Source organism: Rhopalosiphum padi, chromosome 3 (genome assembly GCF_020882245.1).
Source record: "Rhopalosiphum padi isolate XX-2018 chromosome 3, ASM2088224v1, whole genome shotgun sequence".
Lineage (NCBI taxonomy): Eukaryota > Metazoa > Arthropoda > Insecta > Hemiptera > Aphididae > Rhopalosiphum > Rhopalosiphum padi.
This window is the reverse complement of record NC_083599.1, coordinates 50879472-50901701: the sequence shown is the minus strand read 5'-3', so window position 1 is coordinate 50901701 and position 22230 is coordinate 50879472. Positions and strand designations below refer to the sequence as shown.

Here is a 22230-nt window from a genome sequence, read left to right as displayed (position 1 = left end):
GTTTAATTGGTATAACAAATACTATGTTTTCGAGAAAAATAATTCAATTACAATTGGATAATAGATTTAACTAATAGCAATAATATTAATATACAATAGAATATAATTAGTAATTTTGGCTGACACAGACTATCTCCGCTTAGAAATATTTATCGTACGCAAATAAGATTTATCATTGAATTTAAATTTAACACATCCATTGCAGTGACTTATATTGAACGACGAGATACACTCGACACCTACGTTTTACTATACAGCAGAGCGGGCTCTTGGAATTTTCAAATTATATTAATATTATTCTATCTACTTACCCACGATATCGCCGAACGGTGGTCTATAATGTTTAAGAAGATGTGTTTTTCTCGTCTTACAAACGTATAACATAGCAAATTTACTTTCTGTTAAATCGATATTGTGTAATTGTGTTATTAACTTTAATATTGGAGCGAATTGCTCTATTATTCGACTTGAAGGTAAGAACATTATCTATTATCTTTCATCGGTTTTTTACGATATTTTAATTTTTAAACAAGTTATGAAAACATACGCAAGTGTATTTGAATAATATTGCCGCCACAGAATTACCTCCACCTTATCATTACATTATTGTTACAACCATAGACATAATTATATGCCTATGATTACGATCAATCATGTCGAATCGTCCAACAAGCAGCTATTGATATTTGATGATAAGAGGAGACGCTTTCTCTGCAGCAGCAGCTGCCTCCGACATATTTTGTTGTCGTGTTGGCTTACTAACGTGATAAACGAATCATCTGTGTAACATTTATCTCCAACACTAAAAATTTTTTCTGTTTTGTTTTTACGATAACACTATTCTCCTGGAGAGAATAGATCCTATTCGAAAGTGTACGTTTTGAATAATATAAAATATCGTAGACCTACTTTTTTCGGATAGTCAACAGTCCACCAAATAGTTCATTACTGATTGGTCTACTTTCGAACATAGCAATTATCTGCAGTTCAAAAAAAATAATTATTTGTTAAATATCAAGTTAAATTAATTTTATGTAAGTAATACTTTTATTAAATATTAATATATTTATTAGGTAAGCATAATGTAGGTAGTTAAAAATATGAAACTATGAAGCAATTCTTTTTTTGGTTATCTTTTCATTCACAAATAAATAATAATATCTGACTTAATATTTTCAGTTGAGATTTATATGTGAAAACTCATTTATTTAAATATATTATTAAGGTATTTAAGTTTTATTTATTATTTCTTTGTACAAATTATTTAAACATATGTTTAGATCCAAACATATGTTTCTATTTAAAATTATGTTAAAGTTAAATTATTAAGACTTAAGACAAAAACGAAATTACCTTTTTATCTCTTGTGATTTAGTGTACTAACTTGTTGAATTATTGTATTTTTTTTATTTGAAAAATGCATATAGGAATAAAGTTAAAAAGTATTATTTATTGCTACTAACTTAATTATACATTAATTTCTAAAGTTATAGGTATTTATTCCAATACATCAACAATCTTTTTTGTTAAAAGAGATCTCCAAAAAATATCAATCAAAAAAATGTTGATGTGTCCAATAAGCCCCTAAATCACTTGAGTTCTTACAATTTAAGCACCACATCATTATATAATTGTATTGTTTCAGAAATCTAATTTTTTAATTATATTTTAGAATTATACAAATAAACTTCATAAATTATTAGTTAAGTAAAAATATAATATCTAAGTAGGATACATTTGTAATACTTAAAATAGTTAAATTAACTTCCTAGATTAGAATAATAGGCAATTTTATTTATAAAACATTTAACAATAAAACAAATGTATTATTTATACATATTTTTACAATGAGTTTTAAAATAATGAATGTAGACTAGTGAAATAGTTATAAAGTATTATGCTATTTATTTTTTAAAAAAATGGATAGGTACTAAATAAAACAATCTAAGCATATTATTTGATGTTATTAATTTTAATATATATTTATTTTAGTTTACAAAAATTATTCTTAGTAGATACTTACCTATTATTTTCATAATATTTATATAGGTATTTTTAGAGCGACTTTTATGTGCAAGTCTTCTGTTACATTAAATGCAAATATTAATGTTGTTTCTAAAATTATCATTTAGGTTTGTGTCAATATATGCTGTTATGGCGGTTGTGTATTTATTTTGGTTTCTTGCCTATGCTGCTACTCCATTGTTGATATAAAGACAGACATAATAATTACACGTCATAATCTACCATATATTATGAATAATGCTGTATATGACTAATGATGATTATATAAAAATTATGTTTGTAAATACAAAAATAACTGAAACTCAAATTAACTGCTTTTATTTATTCACATGTTTATACTAAATGACCATACAAATATATTTTGTCATAAGCTAAACTTAGCAGACTTTGATGGTATAGTGTAGTTGTTACCATTATTAAAGATCTTATAAAATATGTTATGTCTATAACAATTAAAATTATATTGAAATTATATATTTTTTTAATTATAATAAACTATGTCATAATCTAAGACTAATACTTCAATTAAAACATAATAATTTTAATAGATTTTAAGATTAATAGTATAATACGAATAACTCTTGAATACAAATCTCATAACTCATAAGTCTTTGAATAAATAGTAATGACTGATGAATATATGACACAATGACAAGCATTCCATTAGAAGCAACAAAAAGTACATTTTTTATTCAGGGTTTTATGCTATATCAGTATTATCCAAAAAAAATTCACAATATTACAATAGTTATATTATTTTAAAATAACATTTTTGGATTTCTTCTTTGCAGTTTTTGATATGATTTATTAAAACATTTATTTATTCCTAATAGTTGATTTATATAATTATTATAATGTTTCTCAAATAATTTTACTTAATTTATAACAAGATTTTTGAAGCTAAATATTTGGTATTTCATTATTTATTCATAAAAATGATAAAATGTTTGCAGTTATTACTTATGTAATGTTATCATTAATATATGTTTATTCTAGACATTTTATATAATATGGTATTTTATATATTTTTTTGGCCATTTTTAAAAAATTATAAGTACATATAAATGTTACCTTTATATTACATTTTACTTTTACGTGTGTCTCTTTAAGCACTCAATTGTTTGTGTTTAAGTACTCGTATTAAGATTTATAAAGTTCTTACTATGTTTAACAATTTGGTAAAACAATTGTCATTTTTTAAAGTGTATCATACTTTCCATTCATTTTAATTATTTTTCATGGTTCAATTTTTTAAATTATTATTTAATTTTTCTTGATTCATCTTATTGACAAAAAAAAAAAAAAATTACATTTCAAAAATCTATCTTTCTCTCAAACGACATATACAAAATACCCAGATAGAATACAACACGTGTACAAAATTATATAGTATATTTATTTAAATACATTTCTTTGCATTATATTAAACAAAAAAAACCATTAGTGTTTGGAATCTATTAAAATTTTAAAATAATTAATAATATTGTTTCATTATTATTATAAATAATTTATGATATTTTTTGATTTTTCTTTGATTGTAATATGAATTGATAACACTTCACCTCCAAATGAATTATCTTAGTCAGTTCTAGTAATCTGTTACTAATATTTTGTTATTATTTTGTATTTAATAGTAAAACCCTAAAATTTTTATGTTTTATTCAATATTGTTCACTTGAAGATTAGTAATCAATTGTCTATTTGGATTTTTTGTTACTTGTCAAATTATTAATTAAATATTATTCTATTTTGAAGATTATTGTCAGCTAATAGACAATGAGTATTTACTATATAAAATATTATGTATGGTTTTTTTCATGAATATCTGAAAGATTAGGAAAATAACAGGTAAAGTATATTTTGTACTTAAAAAGACACTACACCCGCTTGTGTTGTCTCCGTCTTACAGAAGTAAAATATAGCAAAAATTGTTTTATGTGGGATAGAACCACTCAGGCTGTAGTGATAGTTAAGACTCCAAATTGATATATAATATAGTTGAGAACATTATTTTATTTTTTTGATATCAATAATATGAAAAAAGTTCTTATTGTTTCGAAACTCATTAATTTTGTCTTTTTAAAATTTGAAAAAAAATGTTTTGTCCCAATATTGAAAAAAATATTTTACTGCTAAAGTTCTCCTTTTTATGTGGTGAAAATTTCCTTCCTTAGTTATGACTGTAGTCTGTAGTTTTCTTGGTTCTTTCTTATTACGACAAAGTTTAGCAGGTTATGGTAAAAATGATTTACGGTTTATTTCAACAATTTTTTTTTAAATAGTTGTTATTTTAGAAATATACATTAAACTGTGTTAAAAATTAAAATATTATTTAAGTTGCAACTTTAAAGAGATAAATTTATTTTTTGTTTGATCTTTAGAATTATAAAATAATAAGTCTCTTTTAAATTTCAGATTTTGTGATTGAACAATGTTTGCCCGTGTTACATTTTATCCGACACTTTTATACAATGTATTTATGGAAAAAGTAACACAGCGCAACTGGTATGATCGAATTGATGAAAATGTTATATTAGGTGCACTTCCATTCAGGAATATAAGCCAAAAAGTATGTATTTAATTTATCATTCACCATAGCTATTCTAAATATGTATATCACCTATTATTGATAAAATAATTAATACTGAATAAGTTATTTCAAATTATTATTTTTTTATTTACTAATTTTATCTTAATGAATAATGCTTATTTATTGATTCCACATTAAGTTATTGTCATCAGTATATATAAAAACTCAGTTTTCTTCTAGTTAAATTATTATCTATTATTAAAAATAATAATATTTTTTGTAGTTAATTGATGAAGAAAATGTCAGATGTGTAATATCAATGAATGAATCATATGAACTAGAGCATTTTACACCTCAACCAGATGTAAGTTTATTAAACACTATAAAGTATGATTGGCCAAATTGTATTAAAAAAATGTATATTAATTCAAAAAATTATTTTAAAATATATTTGTTGTTTTTATTTTTATTTTAACATTTTAAATTAATTATTAATTGTAATAATTAAATTATTGTGTGATCAACGAATGAGTTGTTACTTATTACGTATACATAGTTATCAGTTTTACTGTATATCTCATTAAAAATATGTAATTTAAAAAATAGAATATGATACCTAATAATAATAGTATTATACTTATTTACAAACATACTACATAAGTTGTTACACAAGAGGAATAGAATTTCATGTTTTATATTAGTTTTATATTAGTACGTGTATGATTATTGTAATGTATTATGTATTTTTTATGTGAAATTAATTTATAATGCTACATACTTAGAAGTAAGGTTTAATATAGTGATTCTCTTTACAGTAAATGCTCATTATCTTAAAATGTATTAGTGTTTTTGGAAATTTTTTTTTTTTACATAATTGAGGGTTTTAACAGAATAACATTTTTAATATAGGTACACTCTGTAATAAATAAATTATATTTTTACTGATTATTTTTAAGGTTTTTGCTAATTCTAATGACAACGTATATTTTAATTTGAATATTACTAAACAGAATCTTTTTGTCTTATCTAATCTTATTATTTTTTTTAATGTTTTCATGACTTTATATCATCTACACTTAGATATATATAATTACAATTTTTGACATTTAAATATCAGATAACATTGGTATAGAAATTTTCCAGGAAATATATTTAAATTATTACTTATTATTTATAAGATGAGCAGAGTAGTGGACCAACATTCTATGGAGTAACTTTAAATTTTTATAAGTTATAACTTATTGATTACTTATTTGAAATTTTATTTTTTGTTTCATTTGCAAACAAATATTTTGCTTGGGAATAGGAAATTGAAAATGTATGTTGTCATTAAGTAAGAAAACAATTTTTGTAACTTGTAGTTTCAAATCATGTACAATTAATATTTTCATATAATATGTTAATTAATTTTTTTTAATGAGTGTTAACTGTTAAAATTATTTCTCAGTATAGTATATCTGTATTATTAATTAAGAGTTATTTTTATCTGCATTTGTTGTCCCGCCTAACAAGAGCAAAAAATTTATATTCTCATTAGCTTCATTAGTTTTAATATAAAAGTGAATTTACCAAGTATTAAACTTTAAAGTAACACATGGTTTATTAAAGGGTTTTTTTATATACTTATTTATATTAAAACTGCATGCAATTGTAAATTTTAATATTTAACACTTTTATAACAAGCTTCAAAATTAAAATATAGAAAAATTCTTAAATAAACCCTAAATGTTGTTACCTTTAAGTTTAAAATTTTTGGTTAAGTCACTCTAATGCTAGACAAATTAATCTAAACAAGAACTGTTGAACATACATTTTTTATATCATGCACTTATAAATATTATGTGGGTAAGGTATCTTCTTAAAGCTATGGATCATGCATTTGTTATATCTTTAAATCAATAAACAAAATGTTTAGTACCAAATTTTCAAATTTAAATTTTGAACGTTTATGTGAATTTGTTATTTAGGCAATTTAATCTAGAGTATGGAGCATAAATATTTTTAAATATCATAATGTTATATTTATATAACAATATACTAATTATAATTGTATTATACATACATTATACATTGATTTGTACCAAATTTTAATGATATGATACTAGATTATTTAAATATTATTTTATACAATAGATCATTAAATATTTGTTTGATATAATATTTTTTTTGTGAAAAAACCATTTATTTAGTTTTATTGTGACGATTGAGCTATTAATTTTAACTTTTTTAGCATTATGATTTATATATTAAAAGTATTAATGTGTGCTAAAATTAAATTGAATAATATAATATTATTTTAATAATATTAAATTATTGAATTTTAAAAGTGTTATTTGAAAGGATGTTGGTTATATACTTAAATTTTAGTAAATTTTGCACTAATAATTTTAACCTTGAAAAAATGTCATATATAGTCATGCATATACTAGTCTTTAGATCTTAAAATTTCTTATAATCATACCTTATTAGTTTATGTATGAAATATAAATTTCATAATTTTACAATAAGAGGACACTATACCCACATGTGTTGTTTCCGTCTTACAAAATATGTAGAATATGGCGAAAACTGTTTTACAGGGGAAAGAGATGAGAAGGCTACAGTCAAAACTAAGAAAGGACATTTTCACCATATAAAAAAGAGAAATTTGGCTGTGAAATAATTTTTCCACTTTGGAACTACAAAATTTTAAAAAGACAAAAATTATGGATTTTGAAACAATAAGAACTAATTTTGTATTATTGATATTAAAACACTAAAAATGATATTTTCATAAATAATATTCTCAACTATATTGTTTATCAATATGGAGTCATAATTATCACTACAGCCTAAGTGGTTCTATACCGCACAAAACAGTTTTTGCTATGGTTTACATGTGTAAGATAGAGACAACACACGCAGGTATAGAGTTCTCTTAAGTAAGTAATTGATAAGATATTGACTTATGTTACATTTAGAATGTCAATGTCAAATGATTAATTTTTATATTGAACTAAAAATATATTCTTTTATGGAAATTAATTTGAATTTCATTAACTTCTGTATGGTGATTTATTTTATTGAAAGTGTACCATTAAAAATTGTAAATATTATGTTAATAATGATAGTAAACTTTTTTTTCTACTATTTAACATTTATTCTTATTAAATTAATACATATTTAGTATACTCTGTTTTAAACTCAATGCAACTTATTTTAAAATAATATTCCGTACATTTATAAGCTACGCTCAAACATGTAATAAATAATAAAATTAAAAATTTGTTAGTTTAGTCTAGATTTTAAAAATCAATATTGAATAGTTTTTTTTTTATTCCAGGAATGGAAAAAAATGGGAGTAGAACATTGTCAGCTGAGTACCAAAGATATTTTTGAAACTCCGTCACATGAAAAATTAATTCAAGGTGTTTCAGTGATGGAAGCAGTTTCGAAAGATGGAAATACTGTATATGTACATTGCAAGGCAGGTCGTACTCGTAGCGCGACTCTTGTGGGCTGTTATTTAATGTCTGTATGTATATAAAATATGTTTTAGTATTATCTTATTACTTTTATAAACTATTATGAAATTTTTAATTTATCATTGCTGTAATTTTTATTATTTATGTCTCTAGAAACATAATTGGACTCCTGAACAAGCAATCGAAAATATTGTATCCAAGCGACCTCATATTTGGTTACGAAACCAACAATTGGAGAGTCTTAAAAAATATTATGATGGTAATTAAAATAAAATTATGTAATAAATGATTTTATTAAAAACATATTCTTTTTATTTTGTATTTGAATAATTTTTATTATTTTCCTTAGCTGTGGTAAAAGAAAAATTTAATGCTTTCAAAATGGATAATAATTAAAACATCTACTCGCTATGACCAATAACAATCAATTTACTCGTTTTAGAATATTAACATTTCGAGTAATTAACAACATATCTTCATAATCACGGACATCACTAACATTAGATATTATAAGAGAGTATTATATAATTATAAGTTCAGGATTCAACTAGTAGTTATAATTCTAAACCTACTGTGTATTTCATTGCGTTGCTCAATCCTTTATTACATCTCTTGTTTTCGAAAGGTTCTAACATTATTTTTAATAACTATTATTATTATTATCACCTCTATTATTATTAATTTATATTATTCCTTTAAAGGTGAAGTGTTTATTTTTTCGATAGTCTGTGATAATTTTGCTATATTTTTTTTTTGGTTGTGTGTATTTAGTTATTTTATTTCTTTGAAATTTTATTTGACATTCATTTTAATGAATTAGATTATGTTATTTTTTAAATCTCGTTACTAATATTGTATGTTATTTACCTTTTTAATTATTTTAGAGAAACTGATATGTTGTGTAGGAAGGAATTAGTTGGAAAAAGTAATATTTTAATGATGGGTACAATTTTAGAATCTGAATGAATGATAAACATTTTGTTTGTTGATAATACACCTATTTTTTTTATCATTCATTTTAATGAATATTCATTATAGATTTGATTTTAAATTGTATTATTACTACTTAGAAGACTTATAATATATCCAATGACAATAATTTTTTATACATAGAATTAATTTTTATATAAGATATAACAATATCATAAAAGCTATGTAATAATATATTTTGATTTATTATTCTAAGATTATTTTATATATTGTTGATAATTTCAAAACATTTTTCTTTTCGAGTACTCATTTTTACTTAGTTATTACTTATTATCGAGTCATAGAAAAAATGCATATTATTTGTGTATAATTCTGTTAATACTTTTTAAATTTCCTGGTAAAAAATTATAAGATTTTTATTATACTGAATTATACTTTTATTATTAGATTATTATACTGACGTACAAAACATATTATTTATTTTCGTTTATTCTTAAAATTAAATTATTTTTTTTAGTGTAAACGATTTATCTCAAAAATATTTGCTATTTTACAAGCTGACTAAATGTTTACTATGTACCAACTAGGAAGAAATTGATTTAGAATAATTTAACTGGGTGTTTGTTTTATTTTAAGTAGAAATATACTTATAAACAACAATTTTTGTATTCTTTAAGAAAAATTTTAAATTTTTATTGTCAAACAACTTAAATATTTTAAGATCCAATTAGTAAACTTAGTATACTCATTATTGAATATACATTATCATAATAGTTACTCTGTTTTGAAAATACAACTACCTATAAATGTATTTTATATATTTTATTTATCTTATTTCATTTAGTTTATTAATAGTAAATTAATTTTAAGTTATAACGTACAAATATGTTAATGTTAATTATTCAAATGGGTGAGAGAAAATTATATTATAGAAAATTTAAATACCAAAAAATGTTCTAGGTACTTTTTAGTTATTGTTGAAATTTATCAACTAGACAATAATCTTGTACCTTATGTTCAATTATCTATTATTATTGCTAATATTATGTTGTGTTTATTTGTTAACAAAATGTTTGATTATTGTTGGAAATAATTGTATGCTAAAAATGAAAGTATTTATGGAGTTCTTTAGATTATAATTTATTGTCAATGTTACTTCTAAAAGGCTAAAAATAGAATTATAAGTGGAATGTGCAATTAATGAAATTATATTTTCAATGTGGAGTTTTATTGTTTAATTATCCAAACGTAAAATGTATAAGGTTCTTGTTTTGCTTGATATTAATATTGGTGTAAGAAGTATTAAATAAACTTAAAAATGTTAAACTAACAGCATGTATATCTAAAATCTACATTAAGAACAATAAACAACAATGTACATTTTCAAGCTACAAAGGGGAAATATAAAAACTGAATTGTAAAATTCTATTTAATACATACTAATTATTAATAATCAGATGAGAAAAATATTAAGCAATAAACAAATAGTAAAGATTGAATAGAAATAAAAATATTGGTTTATATAGTGTGGATACATTTGGTATTTGCATTATGAATTAGCTGTTTTGATTGATCGAATAAATACTAATATACTTTGATATTGGCCATCTATTAAAAACATTAAAATAATATAATGGATGAAGTGTTTAATGTTTAAAAAACTTTAAGAAGTTTTTAATATGTATAAAACTTATATTATACTTATATAACTTATAAAAAACATATTATATATTTAAATAAATTAGGTACATAAATGATTAATTGAGTAACATAAATTTTCACTTTGTGATTAATCTATTCATTATCTACCTTAATCTCTATACCAATACAAATCTAAACTAATAAATATATTATTTATAAAATTAACAAATTTAATAAACAGTTTATAATACATGAATATTGAATATGGAACACTCGCTGTATTTTCTAGACCTTTGGATAGGTTGTCAGTTGGTCAAACCAAAATGTTCATAATATATAATATGGTTGTTAAATAATAATAATATTTAATAATAATTAGAGTAGTATTCCAAACCCATAGTGTTGTTTTTGATTGAATTACACTGTTATGCAAAACACACAATTATTGTTATTTTAATTTCTATTAGAAGTTAATCTCAGTACTTGTTTTTTTAGTAGTTTTAATTAAAAAATTATTAAAATATAATTTAAAATAAAATAAAATAAAAAACTCAGTTTTAGATATATAGATTCCTGTTGTTGTAATTGCATAAGTTATAGGTAATTGTTATAACCATGGCTTTAGTGATAATTTCTTACTTCCCTCACATTATACCAGTTTAATAATGAAAATAATATGCTTAAGTAGCTACGCAGAGACGATCTCGGAACAAAATTTCCTACTAGAATTTGAAATACCAAATTTTTGATAACTATTAAATTACCTTTAGTTATATAAGTAGTATACATTTTTAATTTCTTTATTACCTTATGTTTCAATTTTTAGTTTCAGTTAAATTTGAAGTAAGAAATACTAAAAATATCTAATTTATTATTTTTAATTCATATTAGAATAAAATAAAGTCAACAAACATATAGAACAGGTAGTTATTTTAATTCATCATTAATTATTTATTATTAAATTATCATAAAATGAAAAAAATTATTTTAATAAGTGCCTTAATTAATTTTTTTATACACGCAAAAATATTTATTTCTATTATAGTTATTTGTATCAATTATATTCAATTTCTATTTGCTTCCAACTTTTCTGTGAGTGCTTTGAGTTTTTATACAATGCATTTTTCATAAACATAATTGAAACTATAAAATCAAATGTTGTTATTTTTTAAAACAAAGCTAATGATTGGCTTTTAGTATTTTTATCACGAAAGCGGTTACGTCTAAAATATTTACTGTTGTAAAATTAATAATTCCTACTAATAAATAATTAATATAATAAAATATATTGTCAATAATAATAATAATAATAATATATAGGTAAATAATATCAAGTTTTAAATGAATAATACCTACTTATAATAATTATTAATTAATACTCTTAAATTTAAATGGGTTAATATTTAAATAATACAAGCTTAATAAAAAGTGAAGTCTACTAATTTGATCATCTATACTATTATATAAAGAGAAGCCGTTTTTTGACGTTATTAGGGGTAATCTCTGGATCTACTGAACCGATTTTGAAAATTGTTTTACCAATAGGCATAAATTTAGTCCGATAAAGTTAATTATTAATTACAAAATTAAATCAAAACAAAAAAAAACATATCTAAAGTAATTAGATATATTTTTAGTATCCTAGCAACCGCTTAGAAAAAATAACAAATATAGTTATTAAAATTTAAAAAAAAATTCTATATGTATTATTATGTATAGCTATATAAAAAAACCCATTTTTACCCCCTTAGAGGTCGAATTTTGAAAAATCCTTTCTTAGCGCGACCCTAAATTGCTTAAGGAACCTCTGTAAAAAATTTTAAGTCTCTAGACCCAGCGGTTCGGTCTGGGCGTTGATGAGTGAATTACTAAATAGATAAAAAAAAAAGTAAATAGATTACTTTAGAGTCCATGGGAGGCCAAACTTCCTGATAAAGTTATACTAAGAAATGAGAATAAGTTTTTCCTTTGTGGAGTCATAAAAATATATGCAATTGTATAGGGTCGACTGGAATTTTAGATATATATATATATCGCTACATAAAAATTTGGGGTGCGACATCATACGTTCTCGATGCATTCCAAAATTACTCAACTGATTTTGATAAATTTATGATCAATGTGTGTAATTTTGCCTCCGTCATAAGATAGGATAGTTTTTATCCGGAATAATGACCTCAATATATTACATCTTTATTATTTTTAGGGCTATGCGATTAATCGATTATTTGAATACCTAATAGATTATTTTTAACGAATGATACATAATCGGTTAAAAAAATGCAATGCTGGGCGGGACAAGCTTATCGATGATAGACATTGATGATATATATTTTTGTTATTTCTTTTACTGGCCTTATTATCTTTTTAATGGGTGCTCCAAAATGCTTGGACCTCTTTCCGCCGTGACATTAGGTAGTTATATTGTGCAGGCTCTCGGAGTCTCACTATGTTTTTGCGACTCATAACCCGTTACGGAAATATATTGAGTTTAAATAATATTAAGATTTTAACAGTTTATTTAATTTTCCTCTCTTCGTTTTAAAAAGCAATTTAGCTTAATTCAGACGAAAATAATTTTCATTCTGCCAACTGAAAATCAAATATTGCTGAGTGGGGGTGAGGGGGGGTGTTTCTCTGGATACGCCACTGCCTAATATTTGTGTTGAAAAAGTGTCAAAAGTTTAATTTTTTACAGATAGCATATATTAATATCATTTCAGGATTTTATTTTGTTATTTAAAACCAATAATAATATATTTGATGCAAATTTATCAATATTCGTATAAAACTTAATATTAATTAGAATAAATAGATGAAGACTCCCCTATAAGCATGTATTGATGTATTTATGTATGTTGTATTGATGTAATTTTTAATTTTAACCAAAAGAAAATGAATACAAGTGGTTTAAATTAATTGTACCTAATAGTAGTATAATATTAGTTCATAATTTATAAATATTATAAATAATAAAACATAATATGTTGTTTAATGTTTGTGTATTTTAAATAACTACTCATAAACGTGAATGTGTATGTCAGTATCAGTACCTATGTGAAACTCGAATACGTATAGATATTAAGATATGTACATAGGTAACTGGTAAGTACCTACCTAGAGACGTAGATAATTTAAAGTAGGCATGCTAAAATCATAATTTAAAATAAAGAAACAAATTATCTAACCTGATAGGTATATTTATTAAAATATAAGTTAATTAATAACGAAGGTAGGTACACATCCGCGGGGTCAAGCAACTTATATTGTATTTAGGTAGGTCATTGTACATGGTTATTTAGTTAATATGTACAGGTACTAGGTAGGTAGGTGGAAAATATGTACTCGCACGGCGCACGCTGACATTTTGAAACCTTCCTTTCGAGTAGGCACCAATTTACTTATAAAGTGATGGTTTTTGTTTTTAGATATTATCCACTGAACCGACACCATCAGAAGCCATTAAAAACAACTTTTTTTTTTTTGTTATTGATCACGGCCGATTAAGAATATTAACAGCGCTCGCACCTAATACAACCAACTAAATAATGATATTCCCAGGAAGATTAATCGCTTATAGACGCGAGCCCCAATATGCACCAGACCGCTGCTGCTGCTGCTGTCGTCATTGCATAAACCAGAAACCACTCCTAACAAATAAAATAGAAATTCGGTACCAGCTATACCCAACAATCTATAGTATGAGTGTAATGTAGGGGATTCGGAAGAGGAAACGAATCAAGTCTTGGACCAGATTTTCTTGTTTTTTTTTTGTATAATTTTTATTTTATATACGATATACCTGTATTTTTTTATTATTATCATTTTGTATTAGAAATACTTATCTATGTGCAGCTCAACTGAAATAAGAAATATATAACTGAAAAATGTTCAATGAAAATAACATTATTGCGATTTGTGATCTTTTGATTCATTACATTATTTTATGCATTCCTTGGTCAACCCCTTTCAAACGTATTTAGTATTTACACGTATATATAAGAAATACGTTTAATCTCTTAAAATTCTAGTTTTTCTTACTCACTGTTTAGTGAAAAAAATCTAAAATGTAGATATAAGGTGTTAACACTAGTTAGTGTTAATTATTTAAAAAAGTACTCAAATTTACTAATTAAATAAGTAAATTTAATATTTCATGTGACATTTAAAAATAGTTATAAATAATGCAACGTATAATCAACTGTGTATTTATTTTTCAAAAAGTGGTTCTTTATTAGCCACTTGCGATCCTCCTGTAGTCCTCAAAAAAATTAAAAAATAAAGCATATTTTCTCTTACATATTAATTACTTCATTAGAGTTGCAGCAGTCATATTTTGTATACTCTAAATATTAAGTGCAGTTTATTATATTATAAAATATGGTTATCGTTCTCAACCTTTTAGTATTATAATACGATATTTGATAAACCAATGTTATTTATCATAAAGTCATAATATTATGATTATTTATATTTTTAGTACTATCTACTTTTTTAATGTTTTTAAATTATAAAATGTATCATATCATAATATTAGGTTATTTTAGGTTTTCTTTATTATATACAAACAATTTTTAAAATAGTTTCTATAATTACTATAAAAACAAATATTAGAATTCGTTTGCAAGATAGGTAAAAAGGGGCTTCACATATCAGATGAAGTCATAAAGGTTATGGGTTACGAAAAATCGAAAAAAGATGAGCAGTACAATAGGTAATACAATCTGAGAAATTAATAATTAAAAACGCAAAGTATGCAACAACAAAAAATTTATTATAAAAAAAAAACAACTATAGAAAAAGAACAAGCAGATGCACCTGTGTCCTGTATATTTAGATATTGAGATATGATAGAAATAATTTGATATTGTAATATTTCGTCTATTAAAAATGAAAAGTGTAAGTCTGCAAACACTTTCTGCTGCCACGGAAAAATTAAACTTCTTGAAAATAATGCATATTCATAAGAATTTAAAGATTTATTGAACATGGCGATAGTGATATTAATAAAATGTTTTATAAAATATGATTTTATAATAATTTATTTATACGTGGTCAATTATACGTTGCATTTTCACGATGTTATAGTTGTGCTAGTTATTGTAAGTTCATATTGAAAAATAAATCAATTGGAAATATTGTATTTGATAAGATGATAGGAATATTTATATTATTTTTTACTTGAACTTTAAACTCTCAATTGGAAAAAAAAGATTGAAGGAGGGTTGGTGAGTAAAGTGAGCTGTAAAAGGCAGAGCTCTCTAGATTCAACATAGAATAATATAATTTTTTTTTATTTATTGATGATTATTTTTTTTGCCTTTATTTAGTAAACGTTAATAGTTAAGGAAAATAACTGTGTTAAAGTAGGTATATATCTATATGACTATATACACCTATGCATAGTATAATATTTGTGAATCATTATTTTTGCTCATAATAACAGATTTTATTAACATAATATTTATTATACGAACCTATTAATTTGACAATAATGAGAAGTAAATATATATATAGGTATAAACAAAATTCAAGTACTCACTTTCTTATCTTATAAGTCGTGAGTGACACCTATGATGTACATACAGAAATATCTGAGTTAATTGTTCAATTAAATTTAGATAATAACTAATAAGCACTTAATAGGTGCCTGTATTTTTAAGTTATATACGTCTAACAGAAATTAAATGAAACTATGTTTTGTTTGTATTTCATAAATCCATGACTTATACTATAATGCACTTAGCATGACTGGTCGATTTAATTATTTTGTGTAATTACTAATTTGTTAGTTAAACACGTGATATTGTAATATATTTGTTTTGAAAATTATTAAAGATGACAGACAAACAATATAGACTATAGTTAATAGTTGCACAATCATTACCTATTAGTACTACCTATTACAACTAAACGAATATTATATCCATCGTATTGCAAAACTGCAATTAAATATGCTTTTGTATCTATAATTTATTCAGGTATTATAGATTTAGGATTTGAATATAATATTATAATATTAAAAATTACATACTTGCCTACCTTAATTTTAGAAAAGCGTTGTAAAAACAATTCCACGATCATCGTCGATTCTGAACATGAAAAAAGTAGATTATATAGGTACCTTACCTATTACTGTGTGGTATATAGGTGAGTCACCTTCATGGCTTCATTACAGATTTGGAAACTAGGTCAAGTAGACAAATTTCTATGATAAAACTAATTAAGCTACAATATAATAATTATTGATAAAAATATTGAATAAATCTACAAAATCAAATGATCATGGGTATTTTAATTAAAAACTATTTGGAATGATCTTATTTATGTTACAATAATAATGATACAATAACGTAGTCGATGTGTTTAAAATGTTTGGTCATATAGACAACATAAAAATTGACAGTAGGTAGTAGGTACTAAGTATATCGAAACATTTGAAACACTTACCTTTCCATGTGCATTGTGCACAAGGCAGAGATTCTGTAAAATATCTAGAAGAAAGTCAAATATTTGGTAGCAAACAAATCGGTGGTGGCCTTGGCTCTACATGGGGCACATAAGTATATAAATAATATAAATACATATACATATTTGCAGGTACTCAGAAGTGTTGTGCCTGTAAAAATGATTATACAATATGGATATAGATTTTACTATGTGTATATTAGGTATATTTTATTATCACGAGGAGATATTATAAAGTGCACGTAGTAGAGCTACAACGATTATTACGAATTTACGATTGTAGTATTGTACCCATGTATCTTGATTATTGACTATTAAGATAGCGAATTATATATACTAATATATAACGTAATAATTCCAATATCATACTTACATTTTGCATGACAATTAATAAAATAATATAAATTTAAATTTAAATGCATATAAACTTTAAAACATATATAGATTTAAATTTATAAAAATAGTGTCATAATTTAAATTTTTGTTTAATATGTAATTATTTATACATTTAATTATTATTAATTTTAAATATGATAATATGAATTTGCCCGAATTGGGGTACATCATACTTTAGAGTTGTTTTTGATTATATGGATAGCTAAAATCACGTGAAGAAATTTTTGTTTTTCTATTCAATTTGTTAAAAATGACCAATTATCTTTTAAATATCGTCTGTAGTGCGAGGAAAGTCAAAATAAACGCATAGCACTTCGACCGGATCGATAATTTTTTGTAGCACGGTAGGGAGGGTACATGTCCCTGGTTCGGTTTCCCCATCGACGAACGCCCATAAATAAACTACAGAGAACCATAATACCTATAAACTTATTTTTATTATGGCCCGTTATAATTAATTTTTATCCACGTTTCCAATAAGAGTTAATTTCGGTAAATTATTAAAGAATCAAAATCAACTGATTCGGTTATAAAGTTATTACACAAGTAACTTTTAAACTTAATTTTAACTTTCTAGCTAGTCTGTGGACTGTGATCAATTATACGTACGTAGTTAAACTACCTACCAATACATTATTATTTATTACTTTATTTCTCAATATTAGTTCATAAAGTACTAATAGTACTTAATAAATAACAAAATGTCACTTCTTGTTATAGTAGTTACTTAATTTTATTGAGCACGATTATACAGCCATTAAATGCACATTTTTATTCACATTTAAAACCACGATCAAATGTTCGAAAAACATGTTTTTTACAGAAATTTTTTATTAAAAAAAACAGGTTTTTCTCAACTCGGGTCAATGCTTTATTTAATGATGACATATTATGATCTGCCTTATCATTCATAAGATTAAAACGTTGGGTGCCTATTCCTATAAATATGCACATTTTATGCACGCTATGCACACTAATTTGTATAATAATAATAATAATAGTTATGAATATTTATTTAATTAATACACATCTAGATGAATGCGTGAGTGCTTTTAAGTTATATACTTATTTGTATGTACCATGTACGTTGTTGAGAATTAATTGTCCGTGAATAATAAATACAGTATATTATTGTACATATTAATAGATAAATTTGTTTAATTAAATAATAATATACATGTCATTGTTTGTTTTTGCATATAATATTATTATAAATAAATATAATTTAATATAATTAATATACATACCTATAGCCTATAGGCGTTACAAGGCTGCCTAAAACAGTCTTTTTACATCATGTGTATTACTCAATAGCTAACAAAATATAATACTATCTGTTGGTTATAAAAAATTATAACTAATTTGTTTAGATATACGACTAAGTACTACTAGTTATTTTTAGTCTCTCGACGTTTATATTCTAATATAATATAAAATGTATAAGATATTGAAATAGAATACTTATTTCCCTACAGTAATAGATATTATGTTGAATTTCCTCGGTTAACATAATCAGTGATCAATACATGCTGTAGTTTAATTTTCATAACATTTAAGTACTGATTAGTTAGATATATTTGAATATGTTATACAATATTATTATTATTATTATTATTATCACTACAGCGAAGATGTCATATTATAATGTGTACATTTTAAAAAGAAAAATACACATATTCACACGTGACTTTATAGTTTATAGTTGAACTACATACTAGAAAATTATATGATTATATGCTTCAACACACTTTCAATTATTAGCTATATATAAAATGACCTTTCAAGAATCATCGATTTTGAAATTTTACCTGATAAATACAAAAATAGCTGCCAACAAATTGCCCTTTTATCTTTATCTGTCTACATTTTTACTATTCGTTATCGACAAAATGTTCAACAGCATTACAGGAACTGTACGGGACCGATCAGTTTTTACTTCGATCGCCACAATAAATTGTTTCTCATCGCAAAATGCACTGAAAATTAAATAAATAATAATATTAAAAACTATTGTTGAAAATAATGCTAGTATTGGGCTTTGGTTCTCATCTGTAAACTGCCTACGGGCGCCTGCAGTCGTTACCCAAATGCATCGTTCTGCACGATTTTTTTCAAAATCGCCTCAGGTGGGTATATAAATAATACAGCGTTAACCCTTAGTGAACGATAATAATGTGTGCTCAGTGGCGTAAATTTATGATATAGATGATCGGGTGGGTGGGTATCACATTTTTTTTTATGATTATCATTATTTGATACGACAGTCGCAGTGGTTATTGCAGTTGGGTGCACAATTTTTTTTTATATCTGCACGTAAATGACTTATGCAGCTAAAACTTGTTGACCTCCATAATATCATATACCGCCGGCCAAACTATTCGCTACAAACACCAGGGTCTTTTGGGCGCATGGTACATCGAACAGATCGCCCAGATCGGTGTCAACTGATGACTTTACTGTCGCCACTGCGTGAGGTATTGCGACAAACAGTTGTGCAGTTGATCCAAGTATATTTTAATGTTGGTGATGGTAAAAACCATGAGCACAATGTGTGTGATCGTGCATACACATTTAGGGAATATGATGCAAGGACATCGAGATAAGTCATGCTCCCTAATTTGAGTCGTCTTTCGTATATCTATCATGGTCGTTGAGGCGTTTACACGGCGCTAAATATACTACCAGTACGACACGTCGTTCTATTGTGCTGCCGACAGCGACGACCGCGGGCGACTGACGAATTCAGACCGAAATAATATTATTATATAGTTAATATCCGATTCACAAACGCCAAGACGGCGAGATGCCGAGATGACAGCGGTGGCGAAATAAATCGTATCCATCAACACGATAGGCGTTGGTGGTATAATAGTTAAATGTTTTTAATTAACTAAAATTCACAGATTCATCGAGTCTTGAAGTAAATATTAATACCATAAAAAATACATTTAGGTACCTGTAAGGACTTTGAAAAAGTGCGTATTTAACGCAATGCAGTGTGCTATTCCTCGACGCCGGACATGATATGGAATATTGCTTATTGTAGATAAATTACAAAACGATTTAGCCTATTAGCCTATATCATATAGGTATACCTACATACATAGATAATGAGGAATGGATAGGCCATCGTCATTATATACCTATAATAGCGTCCCAAAATTAAGGCATATGCCCCATCGATACCACCGTTATACCAATAGTAACCGTAGGTGATCATTCCGACTTATAGTTACTGATCAGTGATGTAGACGTGGTGTGAGGCGTTGCCGGTCTATGTAAATATTGCGATTATATAAATAGACAAATAGTGATGACTGATGAGATATTCTTACGTGACGTTGCTGCACTGTGGACGTTCTGTAAAGTGTGAATTGACGACTTTTACTATCTTTCATAAAGGTATATAAATTAAATAGATAATAACGAAAATAAATATTTGCGATTTGAAGGTTTAACATAAATAAATTGGAGTTTAAACATATAAATTTAAAATGTATCTACAATCTACATAAAGCAGATAGTTTACATGCAGCTATGTCGCTTGCCGTAGTGCGGTGTTCAATGTTTATCTCGTCCCAACTCTAGGAAGTTTCTGGTAGATCATGGTTAAAGAATGATACCATGATTACCTTGATCAATCACAATACGATATGAGCCATACGGCACGTTATACGACGTATCTGTGAGCCCAATATGTATATTCTTTGTAAAAGAAAAAATTAATTTTATTCATGGTATAAAAAATCAAAATAAATATTATTTTGTAGCTTATCGTTCGGCACATTCGGCAACGCGCAAGAAGGCTGATCCCTTCTATATTATTAATCGTAATTATTTTATAAGTGTTATAAAATATATCAAAACGTGAAGACTGTTGAAGGAATAAAAGGCCTATACACGAAGCTACTGATACATATACGCATTTCACATTCTATGATGTAAGTTATTAGTTATATCGTCCAAAAGGTTTATTATACTTTAATTATAATTACTATTTACCTATATATATATATATATATATATGTATTATAATTTATAATACTATATAATAATTATTAAAATGTTAATACTCTATTAAATAATCGTAAACATTTTAGACACAATATTGTCATTTAAAAATTAATTTCTTTTTTTAAAATTATTATTTTGTACCAATTCCACTGATATAATACGTTATTATTACGTTTCTTATAATACTGAACGTTAGCAGTATAACTTGACTGGTATGTATATTTTATAAGCAATTAGTATAAGTAAAAACTGAAAATTATATAAACATAATGATATATGCAAAATGTTTTTATTTTAATTAAGTAACCGGCATACTTTCTTCACGTATGCATTATTATATTATATACAATATTATATTGATATGTTACATACGTTTTGAATACATTTTCAATATTAAACAGCAAAATACTTTTAAAATATATCGCTAGAACGAATAAACGAAAACATTTTCAAATGTAGGAATTTCGATATAGAAAAATATAAAATGTTCAAACCCTAAAAAATATCGTCAGATAATCGCCCGATTTTCCGTTCGCATATACGTGGTACATATATGTATTATGTACATGAATATATATATATATACTCGTATACCTATATTACTTATATGGTTATACATATATATATTACCATTTATATAGAACGTAAATAATATATATAATATATTGTATACATATATACAGGGAAAACTATTGGACGTTTGTCGTCCCACCGTGACACGTCGCGTCGACCTATAATTTAAGCCCGTTAGACTTTCATCCC

General features: G+C 24.8%; 1 protein-coding gene across 2 annotated transcripts; it reads left to right on the top strand.

Annotated features, from left to right (window-relative positions):
- Positions 1 to 706: 706 nt before the first annotated feature.
- On the top strand, positions 707 to 14496 carry LOC132926808 (phosphatidylglycerophosphatase and protein-tyrosine phosphatase 1). 2 transcript variants are annotated; one of them, XM_060991215.1, is made up of 6 exons: positions 707 to 1034; positions 4441 to 4594; positions 4839 to 4919; positions 7878 to 8069; positions 8173 to 8278; positions 8369 to 10279. In XM_060991215.1, the coding sequence occupies exons 2-6, from the start codon at positions 4457 to 4459 to the stop codon at positions 8413 to 8415; spliced, it is 564 nt and encodes a 187-aa protein (XP_060847198.1). In that variant the 5' UTR covers positions 707 to 1034; positions 4441 to 4456; the 3' UTR covers positions 8416 to 10279. The 2 variants fall into 2 exon arrangements, with proteins under 2 accessions (XP_060847198.1, XP_060847199.1); XM_060991216.1 differs by lacking the exon at positions 8369 to 10279 and adding an exon at positions 14019 to 14496 and having other exon boundaries at positions 708 to 1034.
- The last annotated feature ends 7734 nt before the right edge of the window (positions 14497 to 22230 follow it).

Excerpts from the sequence above, each read along its gene's own strand:
- LOC132926808 (XM_060991215.1), top strand. The coding sequence starts at position 4,457 with ATGTTTGCCCGTGTTACATTTTATCCGACACTTTTATACAATGTATTT. Across the intron at positions 8,070-8,172 it reads TGGGCTGTTATTTAATGTCT|AAACATAATTGGACTCCTGA; the intron begins GTATGTATATAA and ends TTATGTCTCTAG. Across the intron at positions 8,279-8,368 it reads TCTTAAAAAATATTATGATG|CTGTGGTAAAAGAAAAATTT; the intron begins GTAATTAAAATA and ends TATTTTCCTTAG.